The sequence below is a fragment of the Mobula hypostoma genome, chromosome 23, assembly GCF_963921235.1.
Source record: "Mobula hypostoma chromosome 23, sMobHyp1.1, whole genome shotgun sequence".
Taxonomy (NCBI): domain Eukaryota; kingdom Metazoa; phylum Chordata; class Chondrichthyes; order Myliobatiformes; family Myliobatidae; genus Mobula; species Mobula hypostoma.
Genome location: NC_086119.1, coordinates 16,890,371 through 16,910,174, shown reverse-complemented (window position 1 = coordinate 16,910,174; position 19,804 = coordinate 16,890,371). Strand labels below are relative to the sequence as shown.

The 19,804-nt window shown below is 42.8% G+C and overlaps 1 protein-coding gene across 1 annotated transcript in view; it reads left to right on the top strand.

Moving 5' to 3' along the window:
• LOC134336972 (vascular endothelial zinc finger 1-like) overlaps nucleotides 1-11,106 on the top strand; it is a 73,190-nt gene extending 62,084 nt beyond the window's left edge. Inside the window, exon 5 of the mRNA XM_063031715.1 lies at nucleotides 10,980-11,106. Within this exon, the coding sequence (XP_062887785.1) occupies nucleotides 10,980-11,041 (62 nt within the window). The 3' untranslated portion in view covers nucleotides 11,042-11,106. The remainder of the gene's footprint in view (nucleotides 1-10,979) is intronic.
• The last annotated feature ends 8,698 nt before the right edge of the window (nucleotides 11,107-19,804 follow it).

Genomic DNA, 19,804 nt, shown 5'->3' with positions numbered 1-19,804 from the left:
TGCTGTTGGCCAGGACCATACCTGTAACCAGATTTTATTTCCAGGGAGGCCCCATGCTTTGCAGGATCATTCCTGATGCTTTGATAACTTGGAACTGGGGCAAGGATCTGTAATGAATCCTGAATCCTGAATCCAACTCAAGGCTGGAGGAATCTCCTAATGAGAGAGAGTAAGAGCCTGTCTTCAGACTGTACAGGGTAGTAGAATCATTCGAAAAGCTGTTGCCAGTTAATAGTCTGAATGCTTAGAGTGACCAGAACTTAGTGCAAGAACTTGTCATTTAGAATCAGAGTTGTACAGCATGAAAACAGGCCCTTTGGCCCACAATGTCTGTGCCAACCATCATGCTATCTATACTAATCCCACTTGCCTGCATTATTTCCAAATCCCTCAACCTGTCTAGATACCTCCTTATTGCTCTTACCTTTGCCAACACCTCTGACAGCTCATTCCAAGCACCAACTAGACTGTGTGTGAAATCTTTACCCCTCAGATCACCATTCCCTCACTTCTTGCAACCTCTAGTTTTAGCCACCCCTACCATGGGAAACAGACTCTGGCCGTCTACCCTATCTATCTCTCATAATTTTACATACCTCTTTTGTCACCTCTCAGCTTCACTTCAGGGAAAACAGACCTAAGACTATCCAATCTCTCCTAGTAGCTTAAGCCCTCTAATTCAGAATCTTTTCTGCATCTTCTCTAATTGAATCATGCTCTTTCTCTGATCTGTTGACCAGAACTGCACAGAATAATCCATGTGTGTGCTACTAGTGTTTTGTATAACTGCAACGTTTTGAAGGAATTATTTTGAAGTCTTTGTTCAATAGCACTGCCCAGAGCCCTGCAGTCATTGTGCACATCCTACCCTAAAATGCATCATTTTACACTCGTCTGTGTTAAATTCCATCTACCATTTCCTTATCCATTTTCTCAGTTGAATTACTTCTGTTATAACTTTCTCTGCATATATTTTAGTAGTGTTCTGCAGTAAAGAAAGATGATGAAAGGCACAGAGAAAAATAATAATTTATTTATTCTTTAATCCATTCAAGAATTTAAAGGCTCTTGGAATAATGAATGGGATCCCACACGGGCCTTTTAGTCTCTTTGAGCTGAAAGCCATCCTTGAGGAACAGGAAGCTGGAAGTCTTAAATTGTTCTTTCTACCAAACAGTGATCTTACTGATCTGTTTGGCTGGAAACAATCAGCTTTATCCTTTCCGTTCATAGAACAAGATCAATTACTTTCAATTGGAGAGACTTCTCTTGTATACATTTGTGTCTATAATTAACTGAAGAGGCTTGATTTCAGATCGTGTCATCTTGCATGCACTTATAACTGAGCACAGGTCCAATACCGTAGTTATGTTTACTGGTGCGCAGAATCATAGGTGGTGATGAAGCAGCATATAGGAGAGAGACACAAAATCTGGCAGAGTGGTGCCACAATATCAACCTCTTAATGTCAGCAAGGCCAAGGAGCTGATTATTGACTTCAGGAAGAGAAAACTGGAGGTCCATGAGCCAGTTCTCATTGGGGATCAAAAGAGATGAGGGTCAGTACTTTTGACTTCCTTGGTGCTATCATTTCAGGGGACCTGCCCTGGGCCCAGCATGACATCTAAAACTTTGATAGACTTATATAGAGATGTGGACAGAATATTGACTGACTGCATCACAGCCTGGTATGGAAACACCAATGTCCTTGAATGGAAAATCCTACAAAAATAGTGGATGTGGCCCAGTCCATCACAGGTAAAGCCCTCCCCACCATTGAGCTCATCTACACATGAAAGAAACATCCATCATCAGTGCCTCCACCACCCAGGTCATGTTCTCTTCTCATTGTTGCCATCAGGAAGAAGGTACAGTAGCCTCAGGACTCACACCACCAGGTTCAGGAACAGTTAATACCCCCTCAAACATCAGGGAGGATAACTTCACTTGCCCCATTGCTGAATTGTTCCCACAACCTATGGACTCACTTTCAAGGACTCTTTCATCTCATGTTCAAAATATTGCTTATTTATCTTTTATTTTTTTGTCTTTATTTTTGTATGTGTACAGTTTGTTGTCTTGCACACTGGTTGTTGGTGTGGTTTTTCATCGATTTTATTATGGTTATTGGATTTATTGAGTATGCCCGCAAGAAAATGAACCTCATGGTTGAATATAGTAACATATATGTACTTTGATAAACTTACTCTAATGTACACTGCCTATAAAAAGTAGTTACCCCTCTTGAAAGTTTTCATGTTTTATTGTTTCACAGTGGATTTAATTTGTCTTTTTTGACACTGATCAACAGAAAAAGACACTTTCATGTCAAATTGAAAACAGCTCTACAAAGTGAGATTAATACTCACTTGAATAATTACCAATATAAAGCACAACATAATTGATTGCATAAGTATTCTCACCCCCCCCCGCCCTTTAATATGACACACCAAATCATCAATGGTACAGCCGACTGGTTTTAGAAGTCACATAATTAGTTAATGGAGATCTGTTTTTGAAGACCTACCTGTGTGCAGTCAAGGTGTTTTGATTGATTGTAGTAAAAACACACCTGTATCTGCAAGGTCCAGCCGCTGGTGAGTCAGTATCCTGGTTTAAAAACCACTCCACGAAGACCAAAGAACACTCAAGCAACTCCTTGAAAAGGTTACTGAAAAGCACAGGTCAGGTGATATATACAAGAAAATTTCCAAGTCACTGATTATCCCTTGGAGTACAGTTAAGTCAATCATCAAAATTTGGAAAGAATATGGCCCAGCTATAAATCTGCTTAGAGCAGGCCATCCTCAAAAACTGAGTGACCGTGTAAGAAGGGGATAAGTGAGAGAGGTCACCAAGAGATCTATGACAACTCTGGAGGAGTCGAGCTTCAGTGGCTGAGATGGGAGAGACTGTGCATACAGCAACTGTTGCCCTGGTGCTTCACTAGTTGCAGCTTTATGGGAGAGTGGCAAAGAGAAAGCAACTGTTGAAAAAAGACTCTCATGAAATTTCAGCTGGAGTTTGCCAGAAGGTATGCAGGAGACTCTGAAGTCAGCTGGAAGAAGGTTCTATGGTCTGATGAAACCAAAATTAGGCTTTTTGGCCATCAGCCTAAGCGCTATATTTGGCTTAAGCCAAACACCACACGCTATCAAAAACACACCAGCCCTACCGTGAACTATGGTGGTGGCTGCATCATGCTGTGGGGATGCTTCACTGCAGCAGGTCCTGGAAGGCTTGTGAAGGTAGAGGGTAAAATGAATGCAGGGAAATCCTGGAGGAAAACCTGATGCAGTCTGCAAAAGAACTGCAACTTGGGAAAAGATTTGTTTTCCAACAAGACAATGATCCTAAGCATAAAGCCAAAGTTACATGGGAATGCCTTAAAAACAACAGAGTTAATGTCCTAGAGTGGCCAAGTCAGAGTCCAGACCTCAATCCAATTGAGAATTTGTGGCTGGACTTGAAGAGGGCTGTTTACTCACGATCACCATGCAATCTGACAGAGCTTTAGCAGTTTTGTGAAGAAGAATAGGGAAAATTTGCAGTGTCCAGATGTGCAAAACTGATAGAGACTCAAGGCTGTAATTGCTGCCAAAAGTACATCTACTAAACACTGACTTGAAGGGGATGAATAGTTATGCAATCAATTATTTTATGTTTTATATTTGTAATTAATTTAGATCACTTTGTGGAGATCTGTTTTCACTTTGAGAGGAAAGTCTTTTTCTGTTGATCAGTGTCAAAAAAGAGGCCAAATTAAACCCACTGTGATCCAATGTTGTAAAGCAAAACATGAAAAATTCTTGGAGGTGGGGGGTGGTGAATACTTCTAATAGGCACAGTATAAGCAGCCAAGTCTGCACTAAGAATATTGATCCTCTAGTTCTGCGTGGGGACTGAGTGGAAAGTTGTCCTCATCTCTGCCACCCAGAGCAGTATAAGAGTTGTATGGGTAGTACAGTAACACAAGTTTTGGACTGAAAAATGGATATTGTGTGTCAGCAACCTCCTGTGGGAATAGTGTGTACACGGGGGTGAGATTGAACACGTCGTCACTTTTCCGTGCAGTTGACGTTCATCATGAATAATGGAAGAGATGATGTGATTCTATAACATAACTACCATCAATGTGCCTTTACCTTAGTGAAGGAGACCTCCACCAGAGGAACTGGGACCAATTTAAAAAGGCCAGAGCAGCAAATTTCTTGAGGTCCCCATGAGAATATTGGTTCATCTAATAGTTGTCCTCTCTGGTAACCCAATTCCAACTTTGTCAATTCGACTCAACTGTAAATGTGACCTTGGCTCCCAATGCACCGTTAATATTTCATTGGCTAATTATAACTTTATGAACTGGCAAGATGCAAAATATAAAGCCTTGTTATAATTTATTGCTGTCTTCTTTGATTTCAATGCCAGTTCTTCCTTTTAAGGCTTTCAGTCTTAGTGACAGAAATTACAACCAGATTAGCTGTGATCTTATTAAAAGGCAGAGCAGACTTAAAGAGCTGAATGAACTGTGTCTGCTACTTTGTATGTCCATAAGATTTAGATCCTAGAACTGGGAGTGAAAAATGTATCTATTTCAAAAAGTAATGCACACATCCAGTCCATCACAGGAAAAACCCTCCCCTCGATCAAGTACATCTACAAGGAATGATGTCACAAGAAAGTAGCATCCAGGCCATGTTCTCTTCTTGCTCCAGCCATCGGGAAAGAGGTACAGGAGCCATAAGTCCCACAGTACCAGGTTCAGAAACAGTTAATATCACCAGACTCCGGAACCAAAGTGGATAACTTCACTCACCTCAACACTAAACTGATTCCGCAACCTATGAACTCACCTTTGAGGACTCTACAACTCGTGTTCTCAATGTTATTTATTATTTATTATTATTTGTTCTCTATATTTGTAGAGTTTGTCATCAGCACATTGTTTGTCCATCTTTTGTGTGTAGTTTTTAATTGATACTATTGTGTTTCTTTGTACCCCAGGGAAGTATAGAGTGACATGAGCGTAATTTGATAAGAAATTTACTTTGAATACATTTCCATCAGGGTCGTGATATGTCAATGAATCCAAACCATCCAGTTTAATGTCTGTTTGGAGATTTACCTACTTCTACCTTCTCCAAAATGTAAACAATATTTCTTTGGTTCTGAATCAAATTGACCAGCTCTGTGATCTGGTTAGCTTATAAAGCTGTGGCTTTATAAGGCACTGTTTGGTCTGCAATTGGAGTATTGTGAGCAGTTTTGGGCCCCTTATCTATCAAAGGATGTGCTGGCATTGGAGAGGGTCCAGGGGAGGTTCACAAGAATGATACTGGGAATGAAAGGGTCAAATGTATATGGATGCTTGACAGCTCTGGGCCTGTACTCGCTGGAGTTTATTAGAATGGGGGGGGAGTGGCCTAATTCTGCTCCAATGCCTTATGGTCTAATGAGATGATGTTTGCATATTTTCCCATCACTCTTGCCTGACTACTATTTTACCATTGAGTGCTCATTGGGAAGAGGTGATTTCTTTATATAACTGTATATATACCATAAGCTTGCCAACATATTTCTCTTTCTGGTGCTATTTGCAGTGAGTAAACATGTAGTTCATGTAGGACAGTTGGTTTGAGTTGGGATAATACATGGTGGGGCTGGTGCTCCCCCAGACGGAAGATGTCAAAAGATAAATTGATTGGACACCCTGAACAAGGCAATTAAGGCTCTACACCAGTCGGAAGGTGGGTGTTAAGCTGGAGTGAGCCTGCAGTCGAACATTTTCTTGTCCGGGTACTCAGCTAAGCCTTGGCAATACCTTCACCTCACTTCAAAGACCTGAGCAAATTTAACTGCACTCTAACTGAAGTGTAGGTCTTTAGCCGGGACGCTACCAAAGGCCTTATCTACTCCTTCAGGCAGATGCAGAATACCCCGTGGCAATGTTTTGAAATGCAAAGATATTCCTGTGCCCCAGGCCAATATTTACCCTTGGGGCAGCACAATAGTGTAGTACTTAGCACAAAGTTCAAAGTAAAATTTATTATCAGAGTACATACTGTATATGTGACCACATACAACCCTGAGGTTCCTTTTCCTGCGAGCATACTTAGTGAATCTATAGAATGGTAACTGTAAACAGGATCAATGAACAGCAAACTGTGCAAATATAAATTAATAGCAATAAATAACAAGATAGAGTCCTTAAAGTGAGGTCATTGCTTGTGGGAACAAAAAGAAATAGAATGAGTGTAGGTATCCTCTTTTGTTCAAGAGCTTGATGGTTGAGGGGTGGTAACCGTTCCCGAACCTGGTGGTGCGAGTCCTGATGCTCCTGTACCTTCTACCTGATGGCAGAAGCGAGAAAAGAACATGGCTTGGGTGGTGAGGACCTTTGATGATGGATGCTGCTTTTCTACGACGACATTTCATGTAGATGTGCTCAATGGTTGGGAGGGATTTACCCTTGATGTACTGGGCTGAATCCGCTGCCTTTTATCGGATTTTTCACTCAAAGGCACTGGTGTTCCATACCAGCCGTGATGCAGGCAGTCCACCGCACATCTATAGAAGTTTAAGGTTTTTGATGACGTACCGAATCTCCACAGACTCCCGAGGAAGTAGAGGCGCTGTCGTGCTTTTTTTGCAATTACATTTATATGCTGGGTCCAGAACAGCTCCTCTGAAATAGTGACACCCAGAAATTTAAAGTTACTGACTCTCTCCACCTCTGCTCCTCTTTCTGACTCCTGGGCCTCCGGTCTCCCTCTCCTGAGGTCTGCAATCAGTCTCTTGGTCTTGCTGGCATCGAGTGAGGGGTTGTTGTTATGACGCCACTCTGCCAAGTTTTCAGACTCCCTCCTGTATGCTGATCCATCACCAAATTTAATCCGGCCCACAACAGTGCTGTCATTAGCAAACTCGCATTCGGGACCTGTGGGGGTGCGCAGGGTTTCCTCTCTGTTCTGGTGGTCAAAGCGAGCATAGAAGGCATTGAACTCATCTGGAACAATGCTGTACGGTACCAGGCACCCAGGTTCAATTCCCGTCACTGCCTGTAAGGCGATTATACATTCTCCCCGTGACCGTGTGGGTTTCCTCTGGGTGCTCCTGTTTCCCCCCCCCCCAGTCCAAAAACATACCAGTTGGTAGGTTAATTGGTCATTGTAAGTTGTCCCGTGATTAGGCTCAGATTAAATCAAGGGATTCCTGGGCGTTGTTGCTCAAGGCCTACTCCGCACTGTATCGCGATAAATAAATATCATATTTAAAATTGGTTGTGGCTGGGAGCTTGCTGTACACAGATTCTTTGCCTTGTTTGTGTCCTTTGCAATAATGACTGCACAAGCAGTATTTACGACTGTGAAGTCCTGAGGGACAGCCTGACAGGACATGGGTTTGATGTCATATTAATTCACATTTCAATGGATGCTTTTGTTATCAGAGTTTAGAACGGGGATGTTCTTGATAAACAGAAACTGAGCTGATGCTACCTTTCCTGACTTGTCATTGTTGGGAGATATCCAAAGATGATTTTGGGACAATGCTGTTTAGGAATTGTTGTTGTGCCTGGAAAAGGTATTTGTGACCACTTTACAGTGACTTGAACGAATGTTTTGTTTTCTTTCTTGAAGCAAGACCATGCACTCTATGGTCACTTTACCAGATAGCTCCTCCACCTAATAAAGTGGCCACTGAGTGTATGTTCGCTGTCTTCTGCTGCTGTAGCCCATCCACTTCAAGGTTCAATGTGATTGTGCATCCAGAGGTGCTCTTCTACACACCACCGTTGTAATGTGTTGTTGTCTGAGTGACTGTCAGCTCGAACCAGGCTGGCCATTCTCCTCTGACCTCTCTCATTAGCAAGGCGTTTTCATTCACGGAATTGCTGCCCACTGGATGTTTTTTTGTTGGTCACACCATTCTCTGTAAACTCCAGAGTTTAGATATGGCCCTTGTGGGAGGGAGTTAGATATGGCCCTTGTGGCTAAAGGGATCGGGGGTATGGAGGGAAGGCTGGTACAGGGTTCTGAGTTGGATGATCAGCCATGATCATACTGAATGGCGGTGCAGGCTCGAAGGGCCGAATGGCCTACTCCTGCACCTATTTTCTATGTTTCTATGTTTCTAGAGACTATTGTGCATGAAAATCCCAGGAGATCTGCAATTCCTTAGATACTGAAATATATATAGAGGGAGAGAGACTAAGACCTTTGCACAGTATTGTAGCAATTTTATGTATTGCACTATACTACAAAAAAAAAGACGTGAGTGATGATTAACCTGATCCTGATGTGGGTCACTGTTGGGGAATGAGAATGGGAAGAGAGCAGGGAGAGGGGAATCATGCTTGGAAGAAGGAAAGGTAGGAGAGGAAGAAGCAGGAAACACTTGGGAGATATTTTGTAATAATTAATAAACCAATTGTTTGGAATCAAATGACCTTGCCTGGTGTCTCAGGGCTGGGTGTGTCAGCACCTGTGCCACCCCCTTGCCTGGCACTCCTCTGCCACCTGTCCCACACCCCTCCCACGGCGCTCCACCCTCGTCATTCCCAGCATCCTTTTCCCCTTCCAGATTTGCAAGCTCGCTCTTGCAAAAGTCTGAGGTACCCCCTGCTATACATGCTGTGTATATGCCTAACACTTTTGCACAGTGCCGTGTCCTTGTGATTTGACCCAAACTAGTCTACTTCTGGAAGAGAAAGATGGTCTTGACCCCGAGTCACTCTTAGTGAAGGTCTGGCAGCTCTTCAGAGGAAAACCGCTAACATGACAGAACTTGTATGCACGGTACCAAGTAATGATTGGGCACATTACCAGAACCTGCCATTTCTTTAATAACTTTAAATAACAAATTCTATTTGATTTCAGTCTTCAATCTGCTTTTTTTTCTTGACGTTTTTAGTTTTTTTATATTTTAGTATTTTCATCTTTCTTTGCCACATTTTGGATTCAGGTCCGTTTGACACATGGCCATCTGCGTCTCACTGGGGGGGGGGGTTCAAGGTTTTAAGCTTGTAGGTCATCACATGGAGGCAGTGCAGAGGGACGATGCTCTATCAGGAGAGGCTATTACAGAGCCCCCCGTGGTTGTAAAGGATCCCCATGCACAACTTGCAAAGCAGTAGAGCAGTTTGATAGTACCTAGGCTACTTTTGAACTTCAGCCAACGTTTGAGATAAGCTGCTACCACCTTCACCCTCCCCTCATCTGATTCCACCTGCCTTTTGCTTCTGCCTGTCTCTAGCTACCACCCAGTGGCCTGTGTCTCCCAGCTTCACCACTCTCCTGCCCCAATCTGCCCACCAATCATTCACCACTCCCCCTCTACTCTTGATAGTGGCTGTCATTTTTCTCCATCCTTAGTCCTGAAGCGGGTTCTCGCCCTGAGGTGATGCCCATTCCTTTCACCCCACGAATGCTGCTCGGGCCCTCTGGGTTCCTCCTGTGGATTGCTTGTGGCTTCGGATTCCGGCATCTGCGGTCTCTTGTGTCTCTATCTGAAATGAGTCGCCTGGTATCTCACTGGTGCTTTGGATCTTGCTGTGTAAAGTGCATTATGACAGTAACTTGTCCTGGGTATGACTCTAAACTGCAACCGGTGATGAGGCTCTGATTGGGGATTTTCAGAGCTTTGGGGAAAGTGGAGTTACCCCTTAGTCATTCAATTCCGAAGGTGCTTCGCTCGGTAGGGTTGATTCTGGGCAGCAGGGGATCCCCGACCGTCATCAAGCTGCTGCTCATAAAATTCAAGGAACACAAAAGAAAATTATTGCCACTTGGAATGTAAGAATCCTATATCAAGCAGGAAGATTGGACAATGTGATAAATGAAATGGAAAGACTAAAGATTAACATCATGGGAATTAGCAAGTTTGTTGGATAGGTGCTGGAACATGTAAGAATAGAAATAAAACACTAATTTATTCTTGTGGAACATCCCATACTAATGGAGTAGGAATTCTTATGGATGAAAACATGGCAAAAAGTGTTTTAGGACATTGGGCAATATCAGAAAGAGTGCTCCTTGTTAGATTCAGAGGACAACCATTTGATTTAGCAATTATTCAGGTATATGCACCAACAACAGATGGAACAAATGAGGATACAGATAAATTCTATGAAAAACTTGAACAAGCAAAGAATGGATGCAAATCTCAAGATATTGTTATTGCCATGGGAAATCTAAATGCTAAAGTAGGACAAGGTGCTGATGGAAATACCAAAGGAAAATTTGGATTACGGGAAAGAAATGAAAGAGGTGAGAAATGGGTAGAATGGTGCAAGATGAATAATCAGGTCATTATGAATACCTACTTTAAAAACCATCCAAGGCACTTGTGGACCTGGAAAAGTCCAGGTGATAACACCAGAAATCAAATTGACTTTATTACTATAAACCAAAGATTTAGAAAATCAGTGACTCAATGCAAAACATATCCAGGTGCAGACTGTAATAGTGACCATAACCCAGTAGTATGTCATGTAAAAGTAAAACTTAAAAAAGTAAAGAAACAAAAACCTGAACGATCCCTTGATTACTCACAATTAATTAAAGAAGAAAACTTAAGACAAAAATTTACAATTGAAGTGAGGACTAGATTTCAAAGTCTAGAAATATAATAGGTATTCATTCTATCTGAAGATGATAGCAATCATGTAGAAATGAAGTTTAACTCTCTAAAGGATGCCTTGGTAGAATCAGCAAAGTCAGTGATTCCTAAAAAAGAAAAAAGCACAAAGAATAAATGGAAGACAGATGAAATCAAAAATCTAATGGAAGAAAGGAGACAGAAGAAAGCAAATCCTATAGAATATAAATCCTTAGATTAAAAAGTTAAAAGCTTATGTCAAAAAGCCAAAGAAGAATGATTAAACCAGGAATGTGAGCAACTAGAAAGAATCCCTATTACTGATCCAAAAAGGTTACATCAACAAATGAAGAATATCACTGGTAAAAAGCTCCTCTGTTCTTCAGGTGGATGTTTGACAGCAAAGGACGGTACAAATAAACATGCAAACACTAAGCAAACTAAATAAAAGAGTTGAGAAACGATGCTAAGAGGTAAGTTCAAGGCAAAGAATGTGAAGACAAAGGAATAAAGATGACGCGTCTGAAGACTCCATTGCTTTTACAAATAAGGTAAGGAAATTCCTTAGATAGAAATAAACTAGTTAATGTTCTACATGATTAAAACTATTACATCATGTGGGTCATGAGCTAATACTTAGCCAATGGAAAATGAAAGAGCTGCAAACCATTAGCTTAACTGCTATACAGCTCTCTGGCAGTAAGAGGGGACAGACCGTGACATACTGTGATAAATACATGATTTTGTTAAAAATAACAAAATCTTATAAAAGGTATTATTTAAAAAATGACCGGTTTCCAACAAGACAAATCTCCACCCTGCCACCCAAAGACACACAAGTAGGTTAATTGGCTGTGTAAATTGCTCCTTACCGTAGATTCATAGGAAAAAGAATTAGAGGGGAGTTATTAGTCATGCCTGTGTGAGGATAAATTCCAAGGGAATGGGATTGCCTCCCTGGAATTCCCTGGAGGTCGGCGTGAATCCAATGGCCATGCAAGCTGGTGGTATTATGAAGAAGGTGTATGGTGTGTTGGCCTTCATTAGTCAGTAGAATGAGCTCAAGAGCCGCAAGGTAATATTGTAGCTCTCAAGAACCCTGGTCAGATCACACTTGGAATATTGTGCTCAGTATCAGTTGCCTCAGTACAAGAAGGGATGAGGAACTTCAGGGAGGGGATTTACCAGGACACTGCCTGGATTAGAGAGCATGTTTTGGAGCAAAAATGGATGAGAAGTGACTTGAAAGGGGTGTACAATATGATAAGGGGCATAGACTGAGTGGGTTGCCAGAGCCTTTTCCCGAGGGGGGAAAATGGCTAATATGAAAGGACGTGATTTTAAGGTGACTGGAGGAAGGTACAGGGGGATGTCAAAGGTAGATTTCTTACGCAGGTGGTGGTAGAGGCAGATACATTAAGGGCATTTAAGTGAATCTTAGCTAGGCACGTAGATGATAGAAAGCAGAGGGCTATGTAGAAGGGAAAGGTTAGATTGATCTTAGAGTGAGTTTAAAGGTTGGCATAACATTGTGGCCGAACGGCCTGTACTCTGTGATACTGTTCCACGTTCTATGAATGGCCTCTTTCTCTGGCTCAAATATTTTACATTCAGCAAAATCTCACAACAGCCAAGATGAATGGCACATAAAATAGACAATAGACAATAGGTGCAGGAGTAGGCCATTCGGCCCTTCAAGCCAGCACCGCCATTCACTGTGATCATGGCTGATCATCCACAATCAGTATCCAGATCCTGCCTTATCCCCATAACCTTTGATTCCGCTATCTTTAAGAGCTTTATCCATCTCTTTCTTGAAAGCATCCAGAGACTTGGCCTCCACAGCCCTCTGGGGCAGAGCATTCCATATATCCACCACTCTCTGGGTGAAAAAGTTTTCCTCAACTCCGTTCTAAATGGCCTACCCCTTATTCTTAAACTGTGGCCTCTGGTTCTGGACTCACCCATCAGCAGGAACATGCTTCCTGCCTCCAGCGTGTCCAATCCCTTAATAATCTTACATGTTTCAATAAGATCCCCTCTCAGCCTTCTAAATTCCAGAGTATACAAGCCCAGTCGCTCCAATCTTTCAACATATGACAGTCCCGCCATCCCGGGAATTAACCTTGTGAACCTACGCTGCACTCCCTCAATAGCAAGAATGTCCTTCCTCAAATTTGGAGACCAAAAATGATCCACTAGAGGAACTCAGCGGGTCGAGTAGCATTAATTGAGGGTGCAGTGTAGGTGGGAATGAATGACATTTTGGTCCGAGACCCTGTGTTACTCTGTGTTGGTCTTTAATGAAATTTAAATTCTGGTTGTGTCACTGGGATAGTTCTATGCTCTTCTCCAAACAGGACTAGGAGATTTACCTGACCCTTTTGAATCAGGCAGACTGTATTAGTTTAATATATTCAAAGGACAAATGTGTCTGCTAATACAGGACTTAGAAATGTCAGCCTAGATTTTCGTGACTAATGACGTGTTAGACTGACCTATTTAAATGAGCAATTAACAGATTAACATTTATAAAGGAGAGACTTGAAGGATTAGTTTACAGTTGGAATCTGGAGTAAAAAACCAAACTACATATCCAAATGAATATTAATTACTGGAAATCAGGATTTTGGTAGCAATTTTGGAGCTGCAGAATCAGCAGAATTTACAGGAAGGCACTATTTTATCCTTGTCCACACTGACTGGGAAAAGGCTTTTGAGATCCATTTCACTTCCCAGCTCCACATCCAGTGCTATGGTTTATGATGTATCAAATATTGTAGCAGGTATACAGTTATGATTTTTTAAAATTTTAATTTCATTTTATTGAGAGATACAGCACAGAATAGGCCTTTCCAGTCTTTCAAGCCATACCTTCCAGCAATCCTGACAGCCCCAATTTAATTCTAACATTATCCGAGGACAATTTACAATGGCCAATTGAGAGAGCAGGTACATCTTTGGATTGTGGGAACCTGGAGGACCCGGAACAAACCCACACATTTCACAGGGAGACACCTGACAGAGGACACTGGGACTGAACTCTGACCTCTGATGCCCCGGGTTGCAATGGCGTCATGCTAACGGCTACACTACTGTGGCAGTGTGACAAAATGGTCTTCATCATGATATGTGAACAATTCCTCTTGCTGTCACCAACCCTTCCAGGCAATGAGTTCCAGATCCCACCATTCTCCGGATAAAATAAAATCCCAACTCCACTCTGACTGTTTCAAGAATTATTTATTGCAGTATCCAGTAAACATGTTCAAATTTTAGCTGGATTTCAATCCTGTATTTGTCTTTCTACGCACTCCCTACATTCTCTTAGCTCTGAGGCTTCATAAGGCATTGGTCAGACTGCACTTGGAATAGCGAAGAAAAGATGTGCTGGCATTGGGGAGGGCCCGGAGGAGGTTCACCAGAATCATTCCAGGAATGAAAGGGTTAAGGTATGAGGAGCCTTTAATGGCTTGGGGCCTGTACCGGCTGCAGTTCAGAAGAATAAGAAACCTAGTGAATATTGAAAGGCCTTGATAGATTGGACGTGGAGAGGATGTTGCCTATAGTGGGAGAGTCTAAGAATACAAGGACATCCCTTTAGAGCAGAGATGCAGAGGAATTTCTCTAGCCAGAGGGTGGAATTCATTGCCAGAGACAGCTGTGGAGGTCAAGTCACTGAGTATATTTAAAACTGGGGTTTATGGGTTCTCGATTAGTGATGGTGTCAGGGGTTATGAAGAGAAGGCAGGAGAATGAGGTTGAGAGGGATAATAAATCAGCCATGATAGATTGGCGGAGCAGATTCAATGATCTGATTCTACTCCTGTGTCTCATGGTCTTTTTGAAGAATGTATCAAGTTAAGTTAAACTTTTCAAATGGTATCTTTTGCTTTCATTTCAGAGGACAAGGGTTTGCAGATTTGAGTTGGTAACGCTTTTGGCATACTAAGGCTGTATTTCTTACAAGTGTGTGTGTGTGTGTGTGTGTGTGTGTGTGTGTGTGTGTGTGTGGAGACTGCAGAAGGCCGTGGCAAGAACCGGTCTCATTGAGAGAGTGGCGGGCTAAGGGACTCCTAGATGCTAACACGAGGAAATCTGCAGATGCTGGAAATTCAAGCAACACACATAAAAGTTGCTGGTGAACGCAGCAGGTCAGGCAGCATCTCTAGGAAGAGGTACAGTTGATGTTTCGGGCCAAGACCCTTCGTCAGGACTAACCGAAAGAAGAGATAGTAAGAGATTTGGAAGTGGGAGGGGGAGGGGGAGATCCGGAATGATAGGAGAAGACAGGAGGGGGAGGGATGGAGCCAAGAGCTGGACAGTTGATTGGCAAAAGGGATATGAGACGGGAGGCCTAGGGAGAAAGAAAGGGGGAGGGGGAAGCCCAGAGGATGGGCAAGGGGTATAGTGAGAGGGACAGAGGGAGAAAAAGGAGAGAAAAAAAGAATGTGTGTGTATAAATAAATAACGGATGGGGTATGAGGGGGAGGTGGGGTATTAGCGGAAGTTTGAGAAGTCAATGTTCATGCCATCAGGTTGGAGGCTACCCAGACGGAATATAAGGTGTTGTTCCTCCAGCCTGAGTGTGGCTTCATCTTTACAGTAGAGGAGGCCGTGGAAAGACATATCAGAATGGGAATGGGATGTGGAATTAAAATGTGTGGCCACTGGGAGATCCTGCTTTCTCTGGCGTACAGAGCGTAGGTGTTCAGCAAAACGATCTCCCAGTCTGCGTCGGGTCTCACTGCTAGATGCTGCCAGTTCTGTTTCCCTGGACGCTTGTTCGTGGCCAGGGAACAGTGGCTACATGTAGGAACTTCTCACAGAGGGTGGTGGATGAGCGGAGGACGACTGGGAGTTTGGTGGCGCCTGCCTGCGTTTGACTGATCATCCTCTCCCTCTCGCTGGCTGCTGTCAGAAAAAAAAACATGCAGGAGCCTTGGGATCCAGGTGGTAAGGATGGACGAGCAAGACTGTGGACTCATTTTGGGGGTCTTTGAGACTCATGTTGCATGTTTTTCTGGATTCTGGTTACTCTTTTTTTCCTGCTGTTTTTGAGAAGTTTGATCGGGGCGATCGATGCAGACTGGGGCGATTCGGTGAAGAACGTCCCTGCGGCCTGCAGTGGGCTAGCGACGCGGCACTTAACTGAACTAAGCTGAATACTACAGGTTTCCTGGTTTGATGTTTGATATTCTGTGTGGTGTTCACTCGCTTTTTACCGTTTGTGAGATTTGTTCTTTGTTCTTGCATCGGGTGTTTGATGTTTTCTTGAATGGGTTCCATGAAGTTTCTTTGTTTCGTGGCTGCCTGTGGGAAGACAAATCTCAGGGTTGTATTCTATATACACACTTTGATAATAAATGTACTTTGAATCTTTGAAATTCTCTTGGGGAGACTGAATCACTTAAAGGGGAGGTTGATAATCAAGGGTGGGGGTGGAGATACATCTCTACCAAAGGAGGTGTAAGTCACTCCTTCTCCCCACTAGCCTGTAGGTCACCCCTGGTCAGGGTGCAGCACCCCAATCAGAGTCACGCGAAGCCATGGGGACGGGAGGTGGATGGTTGTATGAGCAGCTGGTGCACATCACAAGTCCTGCTTATGCAGCCACTGACACCAGGCAGACAATCTCTGAAGAGTCTTGATAATGGCTGGGGTCACCCGTCTTGTAAAGTCACTCCTCTGAAGAAGGCAACGGCAAAGCGCTTCTCTGGAAAAATTTGCCAAGGACAATCAGGGTCAAAGACCATGATCGCCTACATCAGACAGCATGGCACATGATGATGATGATCAAAAGACACATGAAGCTGGCAAAGAAGACTATTTGAGGTCCGGGGCAGACCGGCTATGATAGTGTTGAACAACAGGATAGGGTTGAGGGGCTATGTGGCTTACTCTTGCTCCTATGTTATTGGACTGACCACGGTGAAACATTCAATTCCCGGTCAACAGCAGCTTCAAAGAAATTTCTGTTTTCTCTGAGTTGGGGAACCAAGCATAGTGTGTGGAATGATGTAAAAGACTGGGGTGTAACCTTCACGGAAAGGACAGTGGAGTGTCCTGGAAGCTGGGTACTGAGAAATAGGGGTCTGTGTCCTTCAGACTGTGGTAATGGATGGACAAGCAATGGATGGAGCTCAGGAAAAGGAATTTGCGACTGCACGGACATCCCAGCACACGTGTCAAAGAATGAAAAGAAACAAAACAAGATTAAAGACAAAAAGACAAATTTTAAGTAACAAACACTTCTGAAAGAGCAGGAAAGGAATTTTTTTGTTTTTGCATTTTTTGCTGTCACATCGACATCCCAGTTGTAACATGGGGCACGAGGAATCAGGATACAGTAACTGCCTGCATCATGCCGCTAAGGACATAGTATAGAAGGATTTTTAAAAATTTCAAGATAAACTTTATTCATAAAATTTTTTTTTAGTATAAACTGTGCAATGCTTTTTCATTCTTTACATTCACAGTCAATGATTTCAGTACTGTTACCTTCCTACACACTAATAGTACTGCTGTCACACATGTGGCCCATTAGTGTGGTATATTGCTATAATAATTGGGGGGCTTTCCCCACTCAACTTTACCCCCCTCCCAACATTCCTTCTAATTTTCTTTACAGTGGTTTCTGTCACTCTGAGCAGGGTATGCTTACACTGAGCAGCACTTTAAATATTTTCTTTTTGTAATACGCATACTATTAATATTTAGAATGAAAATTGAAACACTGACAATGTGAATACGTTGAAGCTCAAAAATGTTTCAAAGTGAAGTTTGTGGTACGTTTATTATTATATTAACCTTATATAAACAAAAATTCCAGATGGGTGCGGTAATAAGGCTAAGTGCGTGGAAGCATTTCAGTTACTGCGCAGCTGTGCATCCGAGTTATTTAGAGGGAACAGTGTTTCCTCTCCAGTCGCAGAAGAACCCCACATTGTGGTCCTCAGAAGGAAAGAGACTACGAAGGGTGGATTTCTGAATAGGAACCATATTAATTTTTCTTAAGTCAAAACTATGGATCTGTGTTGTGAATGTGTTAATTTTTAAGTTGTGCTTTCTTGAATAATGATTCAAATTACAGGTGCCATATGGACACAAGCATTTAGAATTCTTATATATTGAATATTATGAGGTATTTTTGTTCCCAGTATTAAACTGTTGTGTTTTTTTTCCAGTCTGGGTTACCACACTGCGTGCACATGCTGATGTCAGAGAAGCAATAAGCCAATAGCTGTTTTAATCAAATTCCTCCTTTAAAAGTTGCAGTGGTTATGGTTTCCATGGTGAACGATGAAGCTGTAATGTCTCTGAAGCTGTTGTGAGCTCCTCTTATGATTTCACTGGAGTGTGGAATAAAAATTCTGCAGAAACTATTCTTAGATTATTAAAAATAATCTTCCAAGATGATGTTTACTCCAATTAAATGGGGAATGGGAAACAGGAGCTCCTCTGCCAGCAAGGTCTTGTTTATTTAATGCAGTCAAATCTCCAGAACCTGTGGACTTGTCCAAATTCTCACCTTCTCTCGGTGCGGTTGCTTGGCCAACTTGTACTGTGGGCTGCTTAGAGGAAGCCTGAGTTTAAAAATGTTGGAAACTCATTCGATGAAGGTAAGGTTCAATGAGATCCGTAAACGGAGAAGCAGCTGACGGATTCAGGGAGCAGGTGTGGATCAAACAGCATGTGGCTGGTGAGGAGGATCTCTGCAGATCTGTGCTGATTTTGGAAGTGTGTCCTGGGTACGATGAAGCCATCCCTGCCATTGAGGTCCTGCATTCAGTAATTTTCGTAGTTCAGTAAATCTACACACATCAGTTTTTTTTCCCCCAAAGGAGATGATAAGTGCTGATCACGTTGTTAAAGGATAACTCAAATCCCATCACATGTCCAGGAGAACCTTGGCTTCCTGCTGCAAATGGACGATCTGACTATTGATAGAAAATCAAAGACATTGTTTAATACTTATCGATTCCAATCTGAACCCCCCGCTACCACCCAGTACACATTATTTATGACAGCGCCAGTAGCATAATACTATTGTATACTTACCGTAACTATATGTTGCATATGCACTTTACGTCAACACCTACAGAATATTTTTTATTATCTGTTAATATTATTCTGTTAGTGTTATTTTATGTGCTGTATGTAATGTATGCACTGTGTTTTGCACTTGGTCCTAGAGAAACGTTGTTTGGCTTAGCTGTATACACAAGTCTTCCTTCTTGATATTCAAGAACGGAGCAGGGCATATTGTGGAAAGCACAGAGGTACCTCCCTCCTCCCAACAGGCGAAGTGTTTACGTGTATCCCTGCCGGCCGTCCCCTTCCACTATCTGGAGAAGTACTCCCTGAATCACAGCAGTTTCCGCCCATCAGAGATACCGCAGATATGATTTTCACAGTATGCCAATTACAGGAAAAATGCCATGAACAAAGGCAGCCCTTGTGCTTGAATTTCCTAGATTTGACAAAGGCATTTGATACAGTAGACGACTAAGCTCCCTGGCAGATATTATCAAGGCACTGGTGACCTGGCAAGTACTCACAAATACTGAGGCAACTGCATGATGGCACTGAATCAGAACCCTTCACTGTCAAGACAGGAGTCATAATGGGCTGTATCATTGTGCCTACCCCATTTGCCATCTTTCACCTCACTGGCCAAGACCTGCCACGGGGAATCCCACTCGTGTATAGAATGGACAACAGGCTTTTCAACCTCAACTAGTTCAAGGTCAAGAACAAGGCCAGCACCGTCACGATCATGGAGCTTCAGTATGTGGGTGACAGTGCCATCACAGCTCACTCTGAAGGAGACCCCCAACGTATCTTGAATGTACTTGCAAAGGCATACAAGGCCCTGGGTCTCCAGCCCTTCATAAAAGTTGATGATATTGCTCCAGAAAATGTAAACCACTTTCCCGACCTTGGCATTCTTTCCTCAAAGGCAGACATCGACTCAGAGATCAACCATCAACTGAGGAGTGCGAGTGAAGCCTATGAAAGATCAAGAAAGGAGTCTTTGAAGACTCGATCTACTGGTCCAAAGAAAACTTTTAGTCTGTAGAGCTGTTGTCCTTCCTCATGATTGCATGGAGCAGAATCATGCACCACCCATAGTAGGCAGCTGAAAGCCCTGGAACAATACCTCCAAGGAACCCCGCGAAAGAAACATAGAAAACCTACAGCACAACAC